This window comes from Olea europaea, chromosome 13 (genome assembly GCF_002742605.1).
Source record: "Olea europaea var. sylvestris chromosome 13, O_europaea_v1, whole genome shotgun sequence".
Taxonomy (NCBI): Eukaryota; Viridiplantae; Streptophyta; class Magnoliopsida; order Lamiales; family Oleaceae; genus Olea; species Olea europaea.
Window position 1 is genome coordinate 27,401,063 of NC_036249.1, and position 19,618 is coordinate 27,420,680.

General features: G+C 32.4%; 1 protein-coding gene across 1 annotated transcript; it reads right to left on the reverse strand.

Moving 5' to 3' along the window:
* Positions 1 to 11,352: 11,352 nt before the first annotated feature.
* Positions 11,353 to 19,342, reverse strand: LOC111408089 (kinesin-like protein KIN-14I). The gene is made up of 19 exons (XM_023037870.1): positions 18,933 to 19,342; positions 18,472 to 18,638; positions 18,236 to 18,379; positions 17,860 to 18,108; positions 17,706 to 17,777; positions 17,191 to 17,259; positions 16,873 to 16,998; positions 16,656 to 16,772; positions 16,484 to 16,565; positions 16,308 to 16,403; positions 16,038 to 16,214; positions 15,830 to 15,936; positions 15,377 to 15,558; positions 15,130 to 15,291; positions 14,311 to 14,564; positions 14,070 to 14,233; positions 13,666 to 13,815; positions 12,616 to 13,124; positions 11,353 to 11,828 (listed from the first exon to the last, which is right to left on the reverse strand). The coding sequence occupies exons 1-19, from the start codon at positions 19,045 to 19,047 to the stop codon at positions 11,711 to 11,713; spliced, it is 3,060 nt and encodes a 1,019-aa protein (XP_022893638.1). The 5' UTR covers positions 19,048 to 19,342; the 3' UTR covers positions 11,353 to 11,710.
* Between the last annotated feature and the right edge of the window lie 276 nt (positions 19,343 to 19,618).

Here is a 19,618-nt window from a genome sequence, read left to right on the forward strand (position 1 = left end):
TATTATGTTCATTGTCGAATATGATAGTAACTATCGTTAATAATAGTTAATTGCTATTCACGATGAATATTATCGTACATCTCAAGATAATATTATTTGATATAAATAATATTTTTAATGATAATAAGTTAATTTGGTACGATGAAAAAAATTGACATTATATACATTAAGTGATTTCATTACAATAAATAACATGAAAGCAATTAACAATGAATGACTCAAGATCTTTTGCCTATAATTTGCCATTTTAGGATTAAAAATTCACTTTTTGAACTTATTGAGCTTCTTTATAATGTTTCTAGGTATCAAGTAAGTATTTAGAAGTGTTTTGAGTATAATGACAATGGATTCGTTATGATCATTATCTATACATTTTGTACTTTTCACATCTCAAGACAACATTATTTGATATAAATAATATTTTTAACATTTATATGTAAATTTGATATGATGAAAAAATTGACATTATGTACATTAAGTGGATTCATCGTAGTAAACAAAATAAAAACAATCACCAATGAATGAAACATGATCATTTGTCTATTTTTCATTACTCTAGGTGAGTGAACTCATCACTCTTTACAATATTTTATGAACGCATTGATCAGTAAAATTTTTGAGAATGCTTTGAACCTTAATGACATAAATGTTGTTAGCATAGTGCTGAAGTGACGTATGAATCATACGATCATTACTACATAATTTGCTATTTCACATCATATGATAGCTCTACTTGCTATTAATAATATTTTTAATAATGATATGTTAATTTGATAAGATGGAAAAGCTGATATCATGCACAGTTTGTGATTTTACTATAGTAAACTATATTAGAACAACTACAATAGATGAATCAAGATAGTTTTTTTATTTTATATTATATTATTTTTTTTATTTTTAGCTTTCACTGTTTTAGGACTATAAACTCAGTTTTCAAACTCATTGAGTCTCTTTACAACAATTTTAGGCATGTGCATTGGTCAAATAAGTCTTTACAAGCATTTTGAATCGTAATGACATTAGTGTTGTTATTTTAGTACTAAAACGATAATGAATTTGTTAAGATCATTACTGATAAATTTTGCACATTTCACTCCTCGAGACAATATTATTTGATGTAAATAACATTTTTAAGAGTCATACTTCAATTTTGTATAATGAAAAGTTGGCATTATGCATCGAGTGGTTTACTATGGTAAACAACATGGAAACAACTACCAATGAATGAATCAAGACTGTTTGCTTATCTTTCACCATTTTAGGACCATAAACTCAACTTTTGAACTTCTTAGGTCTTCTAACATTATTTTTAAGTATATGCATTTGTCAAATACGCATCAAGCATTTTGAGTCGCAATGACAAAATGGTTGATAGCATAGTATTGAAATGATAACGGAATCTTTATAATCATTAAATGAACCTTTCGCACTTTTATGACTTGAGACAACGTTATTTGCTATAAATAATATTTTTAATGATCAGACATTGATTTGTATGATGAAAAGTTGACTTTATGTACATTAAGTGGCCTCATTATAGTAAAACAAATGGAAATTACTATTAGTAAAAATGTATATCACCATTCTAGGAATGTAAACTCACTTATCAAACTCATATAGTATCTTCTAAAAATTTTTAGGTGCGCACATTGGTCAACGAGCCCTTACAAGCATTTTGAGTTGTAATCACAAGAGTGTCATTATCACAGTATTGAAATGATAATGGAGTCATTATGCTAATTACATCCATGTTTTGTACTTTTCTCATCACGAGACAATATTATTTGCTATAAATAATAGTTTTACTGATTACATGATCGTCGTTATTTTAACATTGAAATGACAATGGAATCATTACAATTATTACTTGCACATTTTATATTTTTCTTTTCTTGAGACAATTTTTTTTTTTTTTTGCTGCAAATTATATATTTAATGATTATACATTAATTTGGTATGATATAAAAATACATCTAGTGGTTTAAGTATAGTAAAGAACATGACAACAACTAATAGATGAATGAATCAAGATCATTTAAATATGTTTCTCCATTCTAAGAGTTTGAATATAATATATGAATTCATCGAGTCTCTTTAAAACATTTCTAGATGTTACATTGGTCAATAATCGTTTGCAAGCGTTTTAATCCATAAAAATACAAGTGTCACTATCTTAATACCGAAACAACAATGAAACCATTATGATCATTACTTGCAAGTTCCATATTTTGGGACAATTATTTCTATAAATAATATTTTTAAAGATCATATGTTAATTAGGTATGTTTGAAATGTTGACTTTTTTTACATCAAGTGATTTTGCTATGGTAAACAACAGAAAATAAATGTCAATTAATGAATCAACATCGTTTGCTATCTTTCGCAATTCAATGAATTAGAACTAAATTTTCATTTTCAATTATTCCATTTACAAACATTTCTAGGTATGAGCATTGGTGAGATAAACCTTAGCAAACATTTTGAGCCAAAAGACATGATGGTCGATAACATATTACTAAAACAACATGGAATCGTTACGACCATTACTTACACGTTTTGTACTTTTCACATCTCATGCTATAATATTTGTTGTAAATAATACTTTTAACGATCCTATATTAATTTAGTTTGATGAAAAAATTGACATTATGTATATCAAGTGGTTCACTATAGTAAACTACATGGAAACAGCTACTGATTATTGAATCTTTCACCATTCTATGAGTGTAAAGTCAGTTTTCAAACTGATTGAGTCTCTTTTAAAAAAAACATTTAGGTGTATGCATTGGCCAATACGCATTTACAAACATTTTGAATCATATCAACTTAAGTGTTGTTATCATAGTATTGAATCAACAATAGGGCTATAGTTTTTACGTTCCAAGACAATATTATTAGCTATAAATAAAATTTTTAACAAGCATATGTTAGTTTAATTGACGAAAAAGTTGACATTATCTACATCAAGTGATTTATTAAACAACTACAATTGAATAAATAAAAAACGTTTGCCTATCTTTTGTCAATTTTAGAACAGCGGACTCAGTTTTCAAATTCATTAAGTCTCTTTATGACACTTCTAGGTAAGTGAATTAGTGAATAATTTCTTGTAAGCATTTAAGATTAACTCCATGAGCGTCGTTATCATAGTATTGAAATGACAATATAGTCCTTACGATCATTACCTACACATTTTGCACTTTTCACATATCAAGACACCATATTTGTGATAAATAACATTTTTAACAATCATTGTTAATTTTAGGAGTATGAACTCATTAAGTCCATTTACAACATTTTCTAAATACATGCATTGGTAATTACATCTCTGCAAATGTCTTGAGTCCAAAAGACATGAGTTTCATTAGCACAATGGAGTTGTTACAACAGTTACTTTCAAGTTTTGTACTTTTCATATCTTGAAAAAATATTATTTATAATAAATAATATTTTTTAAAAATCTTACGTCATTTTGGAATGAGGGAAAAAGTTGACTTTATGGACATCGAGAGACTTTACTTTGGTAAACAACATGGAAAGAATTAGAAGTAAATAAATCAATGTCATTAACATATCTTTGACTATTCTAGGCTTACGAACCTATTTTTCGAACTCATTGAGAGTCCTTACGACATTTCTCGATTATCCATATACGACAACATTCGACAATCAGTGCAAAGTCTGTCCATCGGTTGTATAACACCAACAACATTGCCAATCCAATTGTAAAAGGCTCCAAAGATGTTCCACTTAATTCGGCTAGCTATCTTGATTCACCATCAAGACTTTTAAGTAGATCGTATTGCATAGATGGATTATTCTTCATAAGGAGAGTGAATTTTTTTTTTTTTATTTCCAAATTTTGACCACTTTATTGGTTTACTTGGTTTCATCCTGTCATTTTCTACAAAAACTTTAAAAAGTTGCCACTTCTTAGAATGCTCATGAAAAAGGATGTTTTATGCAAATTTCACTGGGCTAAGCATGGTTGGCATTAAGCATAGGCATGTCGATATGGGTATTTTAATATCAAGAAACATCAATTTCGTAAATGAAACAATTTGGGTCCTTGTAACCAAACCCAAATTCCAACAATGAGGTTCAGGTTTGGTCTATCTATAACATTTTTTAATATATATTTAATAAATATTTTCATATAGGTCCTTTCAATACATATACTGGTCGATAACATTTGACCAAGGGAGAAATTCCAGCTAGTAATCTTCAAGAAGCAAAATAGTGGCGACTAAAAATCACTTAAAGAGAAAAAAATTTTAATTATAGTTTGAGAAGAAATTATTTTTCTTAATAAATCTTATTTTATCAGTAAGTAAGGCATGCTAGAACCTATTATTTAATTATGGACAATGCTTAGATTATTCTACTCTTAAAACAAACTGACATAAAAATTACTAATTAGATACAAAACTACATACTATCAAGAAACTGTAGTCCACGTATTGAACATGTTCTTTTTGAATCAAAAAGAATGAAAGATTAAGTTTCAAAAGAGAACCAAAAACACAAGATAATAAAGAAAAGGTATACCACAATCCAAGCTATGAATATATAAAGTTCAATTGTCACACATTATAAAAAAATTACTTAAGTTTGTAAATGTTCCACTTAATTCGGCTAGCTATCTTGATTCACCATCAAGACTTTTAAGTAGATCGTATTGCATAGATGGATTATTCTTCATAAGGAGAGTGAATTTTTTTTTTTTATTTCCAAATTTTGACCACTTTATTGGTTTACTTGGTTTCATCCTGTCATTTTCTACAAAAACTTTAAAAAGTTGCCACTTCTTAGAATGCTCATGAAAAAGGATGTTTTATGCAAATTTCACTGGGCTAAGCATGGTTGGCATTAAGCATAGGCATGTCGATATGGGTATTTTAATATCAAGAAACATCAATTTCGTAAATGAAACAATTTGGGTCCTTGTAACCAAACCCAAATTCCAACAATGAGGTTCAGGTTTGGTCTATCTATAACATTTTTTAATATATATTTAATAAATATTTTCATATAGGTCCTTTCAATACATATACTGGTCGATAACATTTGACCAAGGGAGAAATTCCAGCTAGTAATCTTCAAGAAGCAAAATAGTGGCGACTAAAAATCACTTAAAGAGAAAAAAATTTTAATTATAGTTTGAGAAGAAATTATTTTTCTTAATAAATCTTATTTTATCAGTAAGTAAGGCATGCTAGAACCTATTATTTAATTATGGACAATGCTTAGATTATTCTACTCTTAAAACAAACTGACATAAAAATTACTAATTAGATACAAAACTACATACTATCAAGAAACTGTAGTCCACGTATTGAACATGTTCTTTTTGAATCAAAAAGAATGAAAGATTAAGTTTCAAAAGAGAACCAAAAACACAAGATAATAAAGAAAAGGTATACCACAATCCAAGCTATGAATATATAAAGTTCAATTGTCACACATTATAAAAAAATTACTTAAGTTTGTAAACAATACAGGAAAGTAAAAATATCGAATTTTAAAAAAAGAACGCTTTGATTCATTAACTTACATCATAACATAACTTGAACTTTTTGATTGAGAGAAAGTCCAAATTGCAAAGGTTACATTTACTAACCTCTGCAATGTAACAATCTGACATGAGGCAAGAGGCAAAAAAAATAAGACCAGTCTTGAATTCTTAGGGTTAGAGTCCAGAATTTTAGTAAAATTACTACCCAAATTTACTATTAAAAAGTTTTAAATTTACGTGTAGAATATTTTATTGTATAAATGGATAGTTGAAAATGAGTATGTAAATAAAGAATTTTGAAATAAAAGTTATCAAATAGGGCTTAGTGGAGAGGACAACTTGAAGTCCTTTTTAATTTTTTTTCTCAAAAAAATCCTCATTCTTACTATTTTATTTGTATTTTGTTTTTAATAGTGGGTTAGAATAGATTGATTCAATAACATTTACGTAACTTTTAAAAGTGTAATATTTATTTAAGAAACTATTAAGAACAATTAATCAACCACAATCCGTAAATCGTATTCTTTCGAACAAACAACTTCAAACTTCTTCGATAATATAGCCTTCCAAATCTCAAACGACATATTTGTGATTCTTGTTTGATCTTTTATCGAATGCAAAATATTAATTAATGAAAAGATCGACGATAATAATAAAATGAAAACTGTTAGGCACATAAATGTTACAATGAACGAAGATTAAAAAATCTTAAGTGCAATAAAAACATGGTACAAGAAATAAAATTTGTGGAGTGAATATAAGTACCTATTTTTTAATATATTCATAATTCACATAGATTTTATCGATCTAGCATTTTCAATCAATTTACTTAAAAATCATGGCTTCCCCATTGTTGTATCCATCTCAAGCATTATCATCCCAGTAAACTACTTCCATGTTGAAAATAGAACACAAACAATAAGTAATTGTCATCCTAATTCTTCAATTTTATTAAGTACTCCTAGAGATGGCAAAATGGCTCGCGGGCCCAAGTCGCCCGTGGCTTGGCCCATAAAAAGCTAGAGTTGGCCCGGCTCGAGGCTTGGGCTGAGCCCATCTTGGGGTGGTGAGTTGAGCCCGAGCCGGCCCATGTGGCTCGCGGGCCAACTCGAAATTAAAAAAAAAATTATAAAGGTAGCAGCCTGTTGCCATGGAGAGAAAAAAAAAACAAAAAAAATCGAGCCGACTTGGCTCGGTAAGGCTGAGCCTCTGTTCGAGCCAAAAAAAGCTCGAGTCTAGCTTGACCCTCGATTTTCAGCTCGCGAGTCGGCTCGACTCGTCGACACCCCTAAGTATTGCACATTTTCTCATTATTAGTATTATAGCTTCACATGTGAGCTTGAGCCTCGATTTTCAGATCGCGAGCCAGCTCGGCTCGTGGACACCCCTAAGTACTCCACATTTTCTCATTATTAGTATTATAGCTTCACATGTAAATTGTAAATTGATTTGATTGTAAAATAAGATTCTAACTAGCACTCTTCCCCTTTTTCCAATCTAGGGTTCACTTGAATAGGGAACAAAGTGATCTAGAATGAGAATTTAACTTCAATGGATTTTCAAATCTTGAGTCATTTAGAAAATGACAAATCCACTCTTAGAACTCTTTACATAGTGTCGGCCCTGTCCAAGGCAAGTGAGGCTACTGCCTTAGACCTCATATTCTAAGGGGCCTCTAAAAAAGTCCAAAATCGTCCATCTCTTAAAAAAGTAATAAAAAATGAACCGCCTTTCTCTATCCATTCCATTTTAATCATTTTCTCTAGACTCTACAGAGCAGAAGGTAGAATTAATCCCTAAAAACTATCGGTGACCAGTCTACCGCTGCAAAAGTTCTGGCAAAATCAGCAGGTTGGGGCTCTTTTTCACTCTTATTATTTGAGTTTGTAGGTTTGTTGACCTTGCGTTGAATATTGATTTCTGGTTCCATAAGTGGTTGCAGTCTCATTGAATTAAAGCTAACTAGTACTAACTATATGTACAATTGAAAATATTAGAGTGTTAATGGTCATTTTTTAATAATGAATTGGCAGAAAAATGATGTGGCATTTTGCTTTAATTTTCTATTGCAAATACAAGTGAAGTAATGGTTATGAATGTAAAAGTACATCTAATCAGGAAGTTGCAACTTCTGGACTTCAGCTGGTCTTTTCTTAGTCCAACATGGTCATATATGTAGTAATGTTCCACATTTTTTGAAATATTTTTAGTTTTTTCTGTGAGAGACATTTCTTTTTCCATTTTGTCTACTTTTTTTTCTGGAGGCAATGCATTCTCTCTGTGTACCTATTATTTTCATATGACCAGGCCCAATGTGAGTTGGATCACTTAGCCACGCTTCATAATTGAAAAAGCGAACACTGTGGAATTACATACTACTCGGTATTCAGGTTTCTTCAGTTCAACTAAGCCCATAGTTCCGAAACTTCTATGCGAATCAAGATCCCCCGTAACTTCGGGAGAAGGGGTGCCTCCTCACAAAGGGAGTCGTGACATAAAGACTCCTTATTCCTAGTTAGAATTAATTTAATTTTTTACGGATCCTTTCCATTTCTATCTTGAAGATATATTTACGATAATTATTTATAAATCATTAATTTTTTTCTCTTGTAATGATTTCTTTTATAGTCTGTACAAAATAACTTACTTTGGTAGTGATTCTGAACAACCGCATTGTCTATTTCAATTGCCATCGCGACCACCACTATCACCAATTTCTGAATCCTTTCATTTTGGGGACTCATCAATTAGGTTTTATCGCTCTCTGCTTATTATTATGTCTACAAGAAAATTTTGAATCTGGATGTATCAAAAGAAAACAAGGAAGGAAAATGTTGACAAGTTGACTGAATCCTAGAACATTCTACATTCCTTGTGGATGTCATAGTTTTAATCTTGCACTTTGTGATATGGTCACTTGTTGCTCAAAAAAGCTAAAGATTTCTTTGGGGTTGTGCAATGTTTATGCACTTTATTTTCTTCATCTACTAAACGGTGAAAAACTTTCAAAGAGAATGTAACCGGTCTTACCCTTATAACCCTTGTCACAAACTCGTTGGGAAATTCATATTGAAAGTGTTAGAGCGATATGATTTCAAGCTCCGCAGATAAAAAAAAGCGTTACTTCAATTAACAAATGTTGATGATCCTAAGACAAAAAGTGAGAAGGGGTGTTTGACAACATATGAAATCGAAAATTTTGAATTCTTATGTGGGGATTATTTGGTATGAAGTATTGAATAATGTTAAGAAAGCAAGCAAACATTTGCGAGTAGAAAACATGCATATTGATGTTGCTATAAATCATTTAAAATGCCTCATTTCATTTTTCTAAAGTTATAGTGAATCTAGTTTTGAATCGGTCATGGTTGATGCTGAGGAGATTGCAAGTGAATTAAACATTGAACCGATATTTTATGAAAAATGGGTCATACATAGAAAAAAGCAATTTGATGAGGCTTCTTCTGAAGAGATAACATAAACAGTTGTAGAATTTTTTAAGATCAATTATTTCATATATATAGTGGATTAAGTTCTATCATCACTTCAGAATAGATTTGAGCAATTTTAGAAATATGATGATATTTTTGGATTTTTGTTTTAGTTGAAAAGACTTAAATTTATTGATGATGATGTTTTGAAGTGTTCTTGCATTAAACTTGAAAATTACTTGAAGCATAATGCGATTTCTGATATTAATGGAAATAATTATTTTTTGAGTTGAAAATTTTAAGGAAGCGATATCTGCACACATTTTTGGAGCAATTGATATATTTGATTACATTAAGGGAATGAACTATTGTTTTGCAAATAATTGAATTGCTTATAGAGTATTATTGACTATTCCTGTCACAGTTGCTTCTGCTAAAAGAAGTTTTTCAAAGTTGAAGTTGATCAGTCACAAGAGCGATTGAATGAATTAGCTATGATTTCTATTGAAAAATATGTTGGAAAAACTTAATGTTAGTAGTTTGATTACTAATTTTACATTTCAAAATGTGAGAAGGTTAAATCATATGCTAGCCTAATCTTTTGGGTTGTGAAAGAAGTTTATTTTGCTATTCTATCTTCTGAATTGTATAAAGTTTTCTTTCTAATATAAAATTGTTAATTATTTGAATATTTACATATTGTTAAACATGTAAAATAAATTTTGTGTTGAGTGACTCCATAATAATTAAACGTTAGGGCCTCTACATTCTCGAGGCCAACCCATCTTTACACATGATATACTTATTTAGAGAGCACGCATTTCTAACATTTTATTGGCTCTTTTCGATCTATAAACAATTTTTCCATATATATATATATATATATACACACCAAATATATATTCAAGAATCCAGTGACCGTTTTGAAATTTTTAAGTAAGTTCAGTGACCATTTGCGAAATTAATCCTTTTCAAAAATAATTCGCACTGCATGTCAAATAACTTGCATGAACTTGTTTTCAGTTGCACAAATGATATTATAAAATAAATTTTTTTCATAATTAAAATATACGATGGTCAAGAAAAAATATTATTTTGAGAATGACTACATAGTAATTCTAGTTAAATACGTGAATTCATTGAATTAAAGATGTCAAATGATAAGATCTTATCTAGACAAGAATCAGGCTAAATTTTTTTTTACCATGTTAGACATAACAAAATTAAGCTCCCGTTTGATATGGATTAAAATTCAAATTTTAATTTAAATCAAAGTTAATAATTAATTTTAACAACATATTTCATGTTTTTCACAATTTTTCAACCCCACATTTCATCAATTTTTATCAAAATCTATTAAAAATCAAATTTTAATAAGTGGCTAAATATTAAATTTAAATTAAGAGAAACAATGATTACAAGTTATTTTAATATACTTACTAATTTCAACATCAACAACTTTTCTCAAGACAAGGCAACTGAATGCAATTTAGCTGGGTAAATTTCATCTGCAGTCACTTCACTTTTAAGCAACAATTTAACTGGTCACTAAACTTTAATTTAACTCAATTGAATCACTAAACTTTAATTTAAATTTAAATCGAGTCATTAAACTTTAATTAGTTTTAAATTTCATTGCTTCATCACCATTCGCCTTCCAAATTGTTGAAAATTGTTTAATAAACAACATACTACAATATATCTTCCATCTAATGATTGCATTGCGCGTCAATCTACCACTACACCTTATCATGAAGTTTTAAAATAAAGAAGAAATACGCATTTTAATAGTTTACTCCACTGAAATTATCATAACTCTCATTCTACCATTTTCTGGTGTAGAATGCCATGCAGCAATTATATTTAAGATCGATTATCAACAGAGCAATTTCTATTAGTTTTGAGGACGATAAGTGACAGAATAGAGCAAGTAAATTTTGAAATTAAATTAAAGTAAATGAATCATTTGAGATAAATTAACCAACTGTATTTTTTCTTGAAGTTCAATGGCTGTGGATGAAGTTTACCAAAATTTAAGATATATGTCACAAATATAAATATTACCATCTATAGTTCTCATTGTATAAAAAAACATTTTTACTTGTTCTCATTGTATATCTGAAAAGATGTTGATAAAGAGGTCTCATATGACTATCTGAATTCATAAAAAGTATTGCTTGGAAATACAAATTTCTATTAATTTTTCCTTTTTATCCGTATCCACTTTTTAGAAGTACGAATATAACTGCATTGCATTGCAAGAATTGGTAAGCCTTTTCTCATTTGAATGTCAATTATAATACAAAGAGTAAGTAGCATTCCAATGTATTTTTCCATGTTCAACAGCTACTCACCTCCTGTTATAGGAGAGAAACTGATGAGGGTGAGAGGCAAAATACTGTAATATATAAAAGATTAGCTTTGTCTCTCATTTGTTATGCTTTATACGCTGAAAGAATTACAAAAAGAAAAAGGGTATAGTTGAAAAGAACTGTAACAGAAAATCAACATCCATGCCTCACCAGTGGGGGGGGACTCCAAAGCTCTCTATGATGACAAATGAACTTTGTCAAAGGGAAAAAAAAAAATAAAAACGAAAAGAAAAATCCTGGGACGGGATCCATTGTGATTCCCTGTGCACACACGCTCGACCAATCTCAGTAGTTCACACTAAAATCAAAAACTCACAAAGCCACATCCTTCATAATAGTAAACTCATTGTTTGTGATATTAAAGGCAACCAGCTGCTATGAAAGTGCAGATCTCACTTTCCATTTGCAGGTTTTTGCTTTCTTTCGGCAAAAACTTGTTGCCTTCCAGGCTTATGCATTGGTGAAGTAATCCCATTTGAAAGTCTCTTAGACGGAGGAGGAATTAGGCTCCTAACAACAAAAATAAGCTATAAATACAAAGAAAATTAGGATGTGCCCTAAAGGATAAAGCAAGGCCAATAGTATATGCATCACATGATGTTGTCCTATAATTACCAACTTCAAATATCTATACTTTCATGTGAATAAGTAAATTCACTAGCGTCCTTCTAAGCACAGTACTAAGAAAATGCTTGGTAAGATCATGAGTAAGAGGTTGAATGTGCGAAGAATGCTTACAGATGTGGAGAGAAAGAAGGTTCTATATTGTTGAATCATCTAAAGGGGGTCAACTTTATTTATTTAATTTTACTCTTCAACGGTCCAGTCTCATGGAAACCAGATTTCTTTTATTATTTGTCTGACACAAGTAGAATTTTCATAAATGAGTGGTGACAAGCTTTGAAATCGAGACATGTCTCCTTTGATAATATCAAGTTGAGCCATCTTATATAAAAGTTTAAGTTATTAGAGCATCTTCAATAATGGTGTAAAATAGAGATTTAGATCTCCAAAGTGGCCGGAAACGTTTCCAGTGGAGAGATGCAAAAGAGATACAAATCGCATTTTTGACAGAAAATGTAAAAAAAGTGGATTTAGATCATTCCATTGGAGTAGAATTTGGATTTAGATCAACCGGGATGTAAATGAGGATACAAAAGTAATTTTAGAGATACCAATCTAAACCCAATTTTACACCACTATTGGAGATACTCTAAGGGATATAATTATTGTCTTCAACATATATTGCAGTACTCAGATGGATTTTAAAAGACAGGTAACTAGTGAAGTATAATACCTTAGTTCAGGGATCTTCGTCTGCTTTGGACTAGGTCTCCTGATTTTTGACCCTTGAATATTGGGAATACCGCTGGCTCTAGGAACATGTTGCCGTTGGTAGTCAGCCTCAGACGAATCACTAGTTGCAACATCCAGCTCATCCGGATCATCATTGGCAACCGAATCATATTGGCCGCTAACCATATCATTCTCTAGGCTGTGCCTTCTGTTAATTGAAACTTTGTTCAAAGGTTGTTCCGGGAATAACTTGGAAGCATCAGGAACATACTTCTGAAAGAACATCTCAGGTAACTGTCTGTTATCCTCACATTTTCCTGGGTTGTTATCCGTATTTATATTATCTCGTTTATCCGCCATAATCTTGTCAATCCAATCACCAGGGACACCTGCCTTTTCATCATCCAGCAAGTCAGGACTGCCTCCTGGTGGCCAGTGAGGAGAATTTATCAACATGTCTTGAAGCTCCAAGCTTTGCCTTCTCGACAGTGATGAAGAGATACTTCGTCCCTGGGGAAAATGAAGCATAAAACTTAAATTTTAAGTTTCATTCCGACACCATATTGGTGAGTTTGACTGGTCAGACTGGACGGTATATTAGGAAGAAAAATGATGAAATCTTGTCTTTTTCTTTTGAGTACTTTCTTGTACTGCGTGTCAAACATGCCCTATATGTAATGTAAATCCGGTCCATATTTCTCAAGAATTTATTGTAAGTCCTTCTGTTTTCCATCACATTCAATATCAGCAACAAAAATTCCCAATTAATAGAACTTACTCACCAAATCAACAATCTAATAGACCCTTGGCTACATCAAAATTTAAAGATAAAACACCATATTGCCCCATCTGATCAAAGCCACAATGAATTTCTAGTAAACTATTCATAAATTATAAAATGATCAAAATTAGGTAGCGATTGCTTACAAAAATATCTGCCATTATGCACCAGAATGTAGTTAAAGTCAATGAAAGTAAAACCGACATTCAGGGAACTGATAACGTCTTGTAATATATTAAATCTAAATTCGTTCCTGGAAAATGTCCATACCTCAGACTTACTGGCATCTCCATGCCAAGAACGTGATGGAGAGGACCCAGAGGAGTTAATTCTCACTCTTTCTGGGCTGCTATATATAGAGTGCTGATGGTTCCCTGATTCTCCCTCCTTCCGTGCTAAGGCCACTTTAAGACTAGCTATCTGTATGTAAGTATCTAAATGTCACTTTCTTTAATCACACTGAAAAGAAAACATGCCACCTGAGAATTTTCTTTTTTTTTTTTTTTTTGGCAATTGTGGGACATTGAAAGAGGAACTAGATATAATCCACAGGGAAAGAAAAGAACTTCTACTTCGAGAATATGCTTATTCTTTCCACGAGCAAGGAAAGAAATATAGAAAAAACTAACCCCTGACTGACACGATAAGTTCACAAAATACAAAGTGATTATAACCTGTTGTTTTAATTCCTTGACACCAGCACTCTCTTTGTTTACTCGAGCACTGCCAAGCTCAACGGTGGAAACACGTTCAGCAAATTTGAGAGTACTAATAGTTTCTCCAAGGGTATCTGGCTCAGGACTGATGTGAACAAACATTAGTGTCTTTGCTTGCCCTCCTAACAAACACCAGAGCCAATAACTTAGTAGCCCCAGACAGAAAGGGAAAAAATATTGTAAATGGGCCAAATCTTACCAAGTGAATCTTGCAGCAACTGTGTAAGCTTACTATTCCTATAAGGAACATGTGACTGCTTTTGGGCAAGAGAAGATATGACATCTCCTAAAGCAGAAAGAGATTTGTTGATGTGTTGAGCCTCCTTTAATCTATCACCAACTGCCTCAGATTTGTCAACTCTTTCACTTCCTGCAAGGTCAACCAGATGCATACAACCACGGACAACCGTACCAGATGTCACATATCTTCCTTGAACATGAACTGTGAGGCAACTGGAAACAGAATACCTCGCCTAAGTAAGATATTCAGTATGCACTCTGTTTTATAAGACATTCAACATAACTAAGTACAGGTTTACCAATGTAAATTGTGAAAGAAATTCATCTATTTTTTTCAGTGATGATTATGAAAGTTTGAAACTAGACTAGTGCATAGACCGATAAAGTTCATGGCTCTAAATCACCACTGTAAAACTGGCTTACAATGTGAGATTTTACTTCACCTTGTACACTGTATATCTCTATTATACCCAAACCATGTGGGACACGCTAAAACTCCCTCTTAGCGTCAGGGCTGAAGTCAATCGGCATCCCCCTCCACAAAGGTCTAGAAAAACAAACAGAACCCATCTTGACATACACCCTCTCTGATACAATGGTAAAGTCCATGGACCTAGCTCATGACTGTAAGATCGGCTGACAATGTGAGGTTTGCACATCTCAATTGTAACCAGGAAAAGTGGGATATGCTAACACAACAATCGATAAGTTAACTGCCACATTCAAACCTTCCCCACCAAAAAGAGTATACTTATTTTGCAAACTTGAAAGGGCATACCTGTGAGAACGGCTACTTCGAACATTCATAGCAGTTGAACCAACTGCACGATTTTTTTGCCCAAGGTTCATCAGATTGATGACATCCGATGTTGATGTAACAGGTACAAGATTTGCATCTGGTACATTAACACCGTTTTGGGTATTGTTGCGGATTTCTAACGTATTTATGAGTTAAGAAAACTGAAGCATGATCTATGCGAACGAAGTAAAGATATGAAGTTATAAACTGCTTTCAAGAAGGATATCTTCTATTGAGACCACCATCCATCACAAGGAGATCTCTAACTTGCTCGTTATAGATTTCAATCATCTGAACAGATACATCATAAGCAATGGAGTCTTTTCTCTGATCTGAGATGAGAAACAAATCACTCAATGCCCTGAAGTTTACTCCTACACTTTCCTTTGTAAGTTCTGAAGGTCCTGTCTGTGGATAGAATGACAGACATTATAAAGAAATTTATAGAAAATACACAGTATGAAATAAGTTACTAAAACAGAGGTATTTTAATGAAAGAAACATATTAGATCTGACAGCGTGTTTGGTAGGGAGGATTGGATAACACTGCACAGTACTAAAATAGAAAAAAGGAAGCTAAAATCTTATTCATTATATTATCCAATATTGTCCTATTATGTATACCAAACATCAACCAAATTTGTTATTGCAGTTTCTAAACATAAATGAAAATCCGCACCATTGTATGAGTTTTTCCTGAACCTGTTTGACCATAAGCAAATATACAAACATTGTAGCCATCAAGGACAGACCGAATCAGTGGCTGGGTGTCAGAAAATACTTCTTCTGCAAATGGAAGAACAAAAGGGAAAACCTGGTGCTTTAATAGGATCCCCATGGGTATGGTACATAGGGGAATATATAAAGTAATTAGGGACCTTAGTGACCTTGGCTTGCAGATGGACCAAAGACCTTGTTAAAAGTGAATGACTTCCTTCCTTCTTTTCCATACTTCGAAGAAGTAAGTATTGTAATTGTCCTTTCATCTAAATCTTCCACAGTGCTCAAATGATTTGGTTTCCCAGGCATGAAAGGTCGTATTCGACAATATACCCTTATATTTCCTATAAAATGTATGCACCAAACCACATTACCACCACTCAGAATAAAGAGCCTCTCTGTCAGTATATAAGTATCCAAACCATTAGCATTTTCACCTTTTAGGTCTTGCACTTGATTATATAACTTGCAATTCTCTTCGAGAACTTTGTGGTACTTCGAGGCTGCATGTGCCAGACCATGTAGGTGTTTACCTAACATCAGAAAGCGAATTGTAAATCCCAAAAGCCTTTTTCTTCCTCTATAAAACGCAACAACTTAAATTAATTCATACCTAGATTATTAACCTCTTCTTGATAGCTCATTTGCAGCATTTGCATGTCATCTTTGGCAGAACTAAGGGTATTTTTCAGTTCCTACAATGTATTGAAATTGATATTCTATGACTTCCATATTGGGTTGATAAGAATGTATTTTTTATGTAATTGATCTCCAGTTCAGATTACCTGTATATCTCTTTCCTGTTGTTCTATCAATTGTTTCTGCTTCAATGCCTGGCCTTTTGTTTGGCCATCAGAAACTTCTTTCTCACTCCAACAGGCGTCATTCATTACATTAGAGGTCTAACAATACAAACAGAAGAAGTCACGCCTATGCATCTAAGATGTTTAAACAATATAGACACACAATTAATCTTCTAAAATTCATTCAATATAATCACACCTTTATCTCCGCAGAAGCATGCTCTGCTAGAGGCTCAGAAGCATGTTTGGCTAAAGGCTCAGAAGCACGTTCCACTAGAGGCTCATTGCAATAAGGGATGTCCGTACCTCTCAAAGTTGTTGTCATCTGTCATATTTCAAAGACAGAACATTAAGCAGGTTCCATGTTTTTCAAAATATTTGACTGAATTCATGTCATGAACAATATTGAACATAATATTAGAAAGTATTAGCCAACAGCGAAGTCTTGGCAAAGAGCTTTGCTTGCAAAAATAGTTAATATAGGGAAAATGCATATTGATGAATATACTGGGCTTACCCGCTCACTTTTGCTTGCGAACTGCTGCTCAAATTCTTCCTTAACTTTTATTAACATATTCTCTACAATCTGAGCCAAAACAGAATCATTTGTATTTCTCAGAATAGAAGATAATGAAATCTATGTGCCAGAAAGCACTCTGGTCAAATAAGGACAGGAAAGAGCTTTGTGTATGATGTTGACAGTTATCTACTGACTAAACTCAAAAGACACCAAAATAGTCTAGAGTACCTTTCTGGATTATACAAAGAGTTTTCTAAGTAATTCATATTATCACTTAAAATAATTAGTTAGTGGCGCCTATGCAGCATAATCATGCTCGATATCAATGAGGAAAACTATATACTGATAGTGGTTCAACATGAAGTAATAATTCTTTATTCCCAACTCTGTGAAGTAATAATTCACCAAGTGGCAGCATATGAGATAAGGAACTAATGATAGACCAAACAGATATAAATAACAGCTTCACACCCTTGAAACAAGGTAATAGGAAGTAAGACGAGATCACTTACCCCAGGAATATCTTCTCGGCCCTTATCAGAAAGAAGTTCTCGAACTAGTATGTGCAAGGAATGAGAAGTAGCCTGCAAAATTAAGTGCAAAACCACTTTTAAATTATTTTGACACTGTAACAATAGTAAATACTCGAAATGGGGGCTCACAGACCGTTTCATTAAAGTCGTGAGCATGATCATGCTCACTTGACAAACGATCAAGAGACTTCTCACCACATGATGAATTCCTTGAAATTGAACTCATGAATGGTTCAGAATTTTTTCTGACAAATGGCTTCCCAGTGGAAGATGACTTTGAATTTCCGCCAAACTTAAAGATTCCATTTCCACCTCCTTGTTTCCACTCATTGTATGATTTCATTGCCAGTACACAATTCACAATTCTGGAAGTTTTTCCTCCCTAAAGATGTTGGATAGACACAATTAAATTTTCATTTTGTTCGTCCTTTTACATTGAACATAGCAAAGATTTAAAAATACAAATGAAAAAGCCTTGTCTTGGTAAGAAATTATATTGATCTATATACCTGTTCCAAATCAGACCATTCAAAAGTTGGAATCCCCATTTCCTGTATGGCATCAAGGAAGTTCCTAACATTCTCAAAGTACTGGTATGCAGAAAGAGCAGCCCCATCGGGAACGAGGACAGTATCAGGAGGAGCTTCAACTACCTATGAGCAAACATATAAGTAAATTAACAAAATAAATTATAGGCTTAGAAATATGACTGTGAAAGAGAACCATAGAATCACGATTAACCTACTTTAGGCACAGCACCAGGCAGAACTTTGTTAAGAACATTGCATAGAATAATCCCACTACGCAGCCCGAGTCTAAATTCTTCTTCAGAAGGTTGAGCTGGTAAATCTTTACCATATACCACTCCTACCATCTTTCTTAACCATCCAGAGGCATCATATCTTCTCAATGCTGCATGAAAACCATCTCATTACAAATTCTTTCCCACAAATCAATCACTTAAAACCCACACAATTGACTGTTCATACAATGAAATTACATGAACCCATAAACCCAAAAGTCAATAAGCACTATAATCTAGATTAATAATCAGTTACCATATCTAGTGCATACGTATTTTACCCACATTTTCCAATAAAAAATTCATCAAGGAATCAACAAAAACATACGCAAAACAATAAAAGATTCTGATGTAAAAAACTATCAAAAATGATCATGAAAGAATAAATCATAAATGAGCATTACAGGCTTCCTCTGCTTTTCTTGAGGCAAAATCAATGTCGCACAATCTCTTGCCCTGCTGTTGAAGCACATCCTCCAACACTGACTCCACATTAAACTGCAACACCCCATCCGCCATTGATTCTTAAACAACACCCCTCCAAGAAAATCCGACCCTTAATCAAAGCTATATTAAAATCCCCTCGACAAATTATGGGCATTCAAGAATCATCAACATATGCTTGTATTCATACGTATATACATACAATTTGCATGTATCTCTCTAAGTGTATGTTTGTGTGATTATGGTGAGACATCAAATCTTGGAGAAAGAATAAATGAAGGAGAAGTTATAGAGAAAGGAAAGAGAGAGAAAAAGAAATGTATTTGATTACTACATATTATTGATTTCTTGAATTTGACAGTGTAAGCTCTTCTATGGCTCTTCTCTCTCTCTCTCTCTCTCTCTCTCTCTAACCTCTCAAAGCCGAAAGGCTCGGGTATCTAATGGTTCATATTTTGACCATTTAGCGGAAGAAAAATAAAGAGTATAAAAACAGTCTACAAGCAATTTTATTATATTGCACTTTCAGAAAAATGAGAAAATACCAGTGTTTTTGAAAGCGAGAGTTGAGCATCTACCCAACATATATAGACGATTAACCTTAGAACTCATTGGTAAAATTTAAAAGTAAAATAAATTTTTAGAT

Coding starts and splice junctions, on each gene's coding strand:
- LOC111408089 (XM_023037870.1), bottom strand. CDS start 19,047: ATGGCGGATGGGGTGTTGCAGTTTAATGTGGAGTCAGTGTTGGAGGAT. Junction 16,999..17,190: donor TCGCAAGCAAAAGTGAGCGG/GTAAGCCCAGTA, acceptor GAAATATGACAG/ATGACAACAACTTTGAGAGG. Junction 13,816..14,069: donor TCAAGGAATTAAAACAACAG/GTTATAATCACT, acceptor ACTTACATACAG/ATAGCTAGTCTTAAAGTGGC.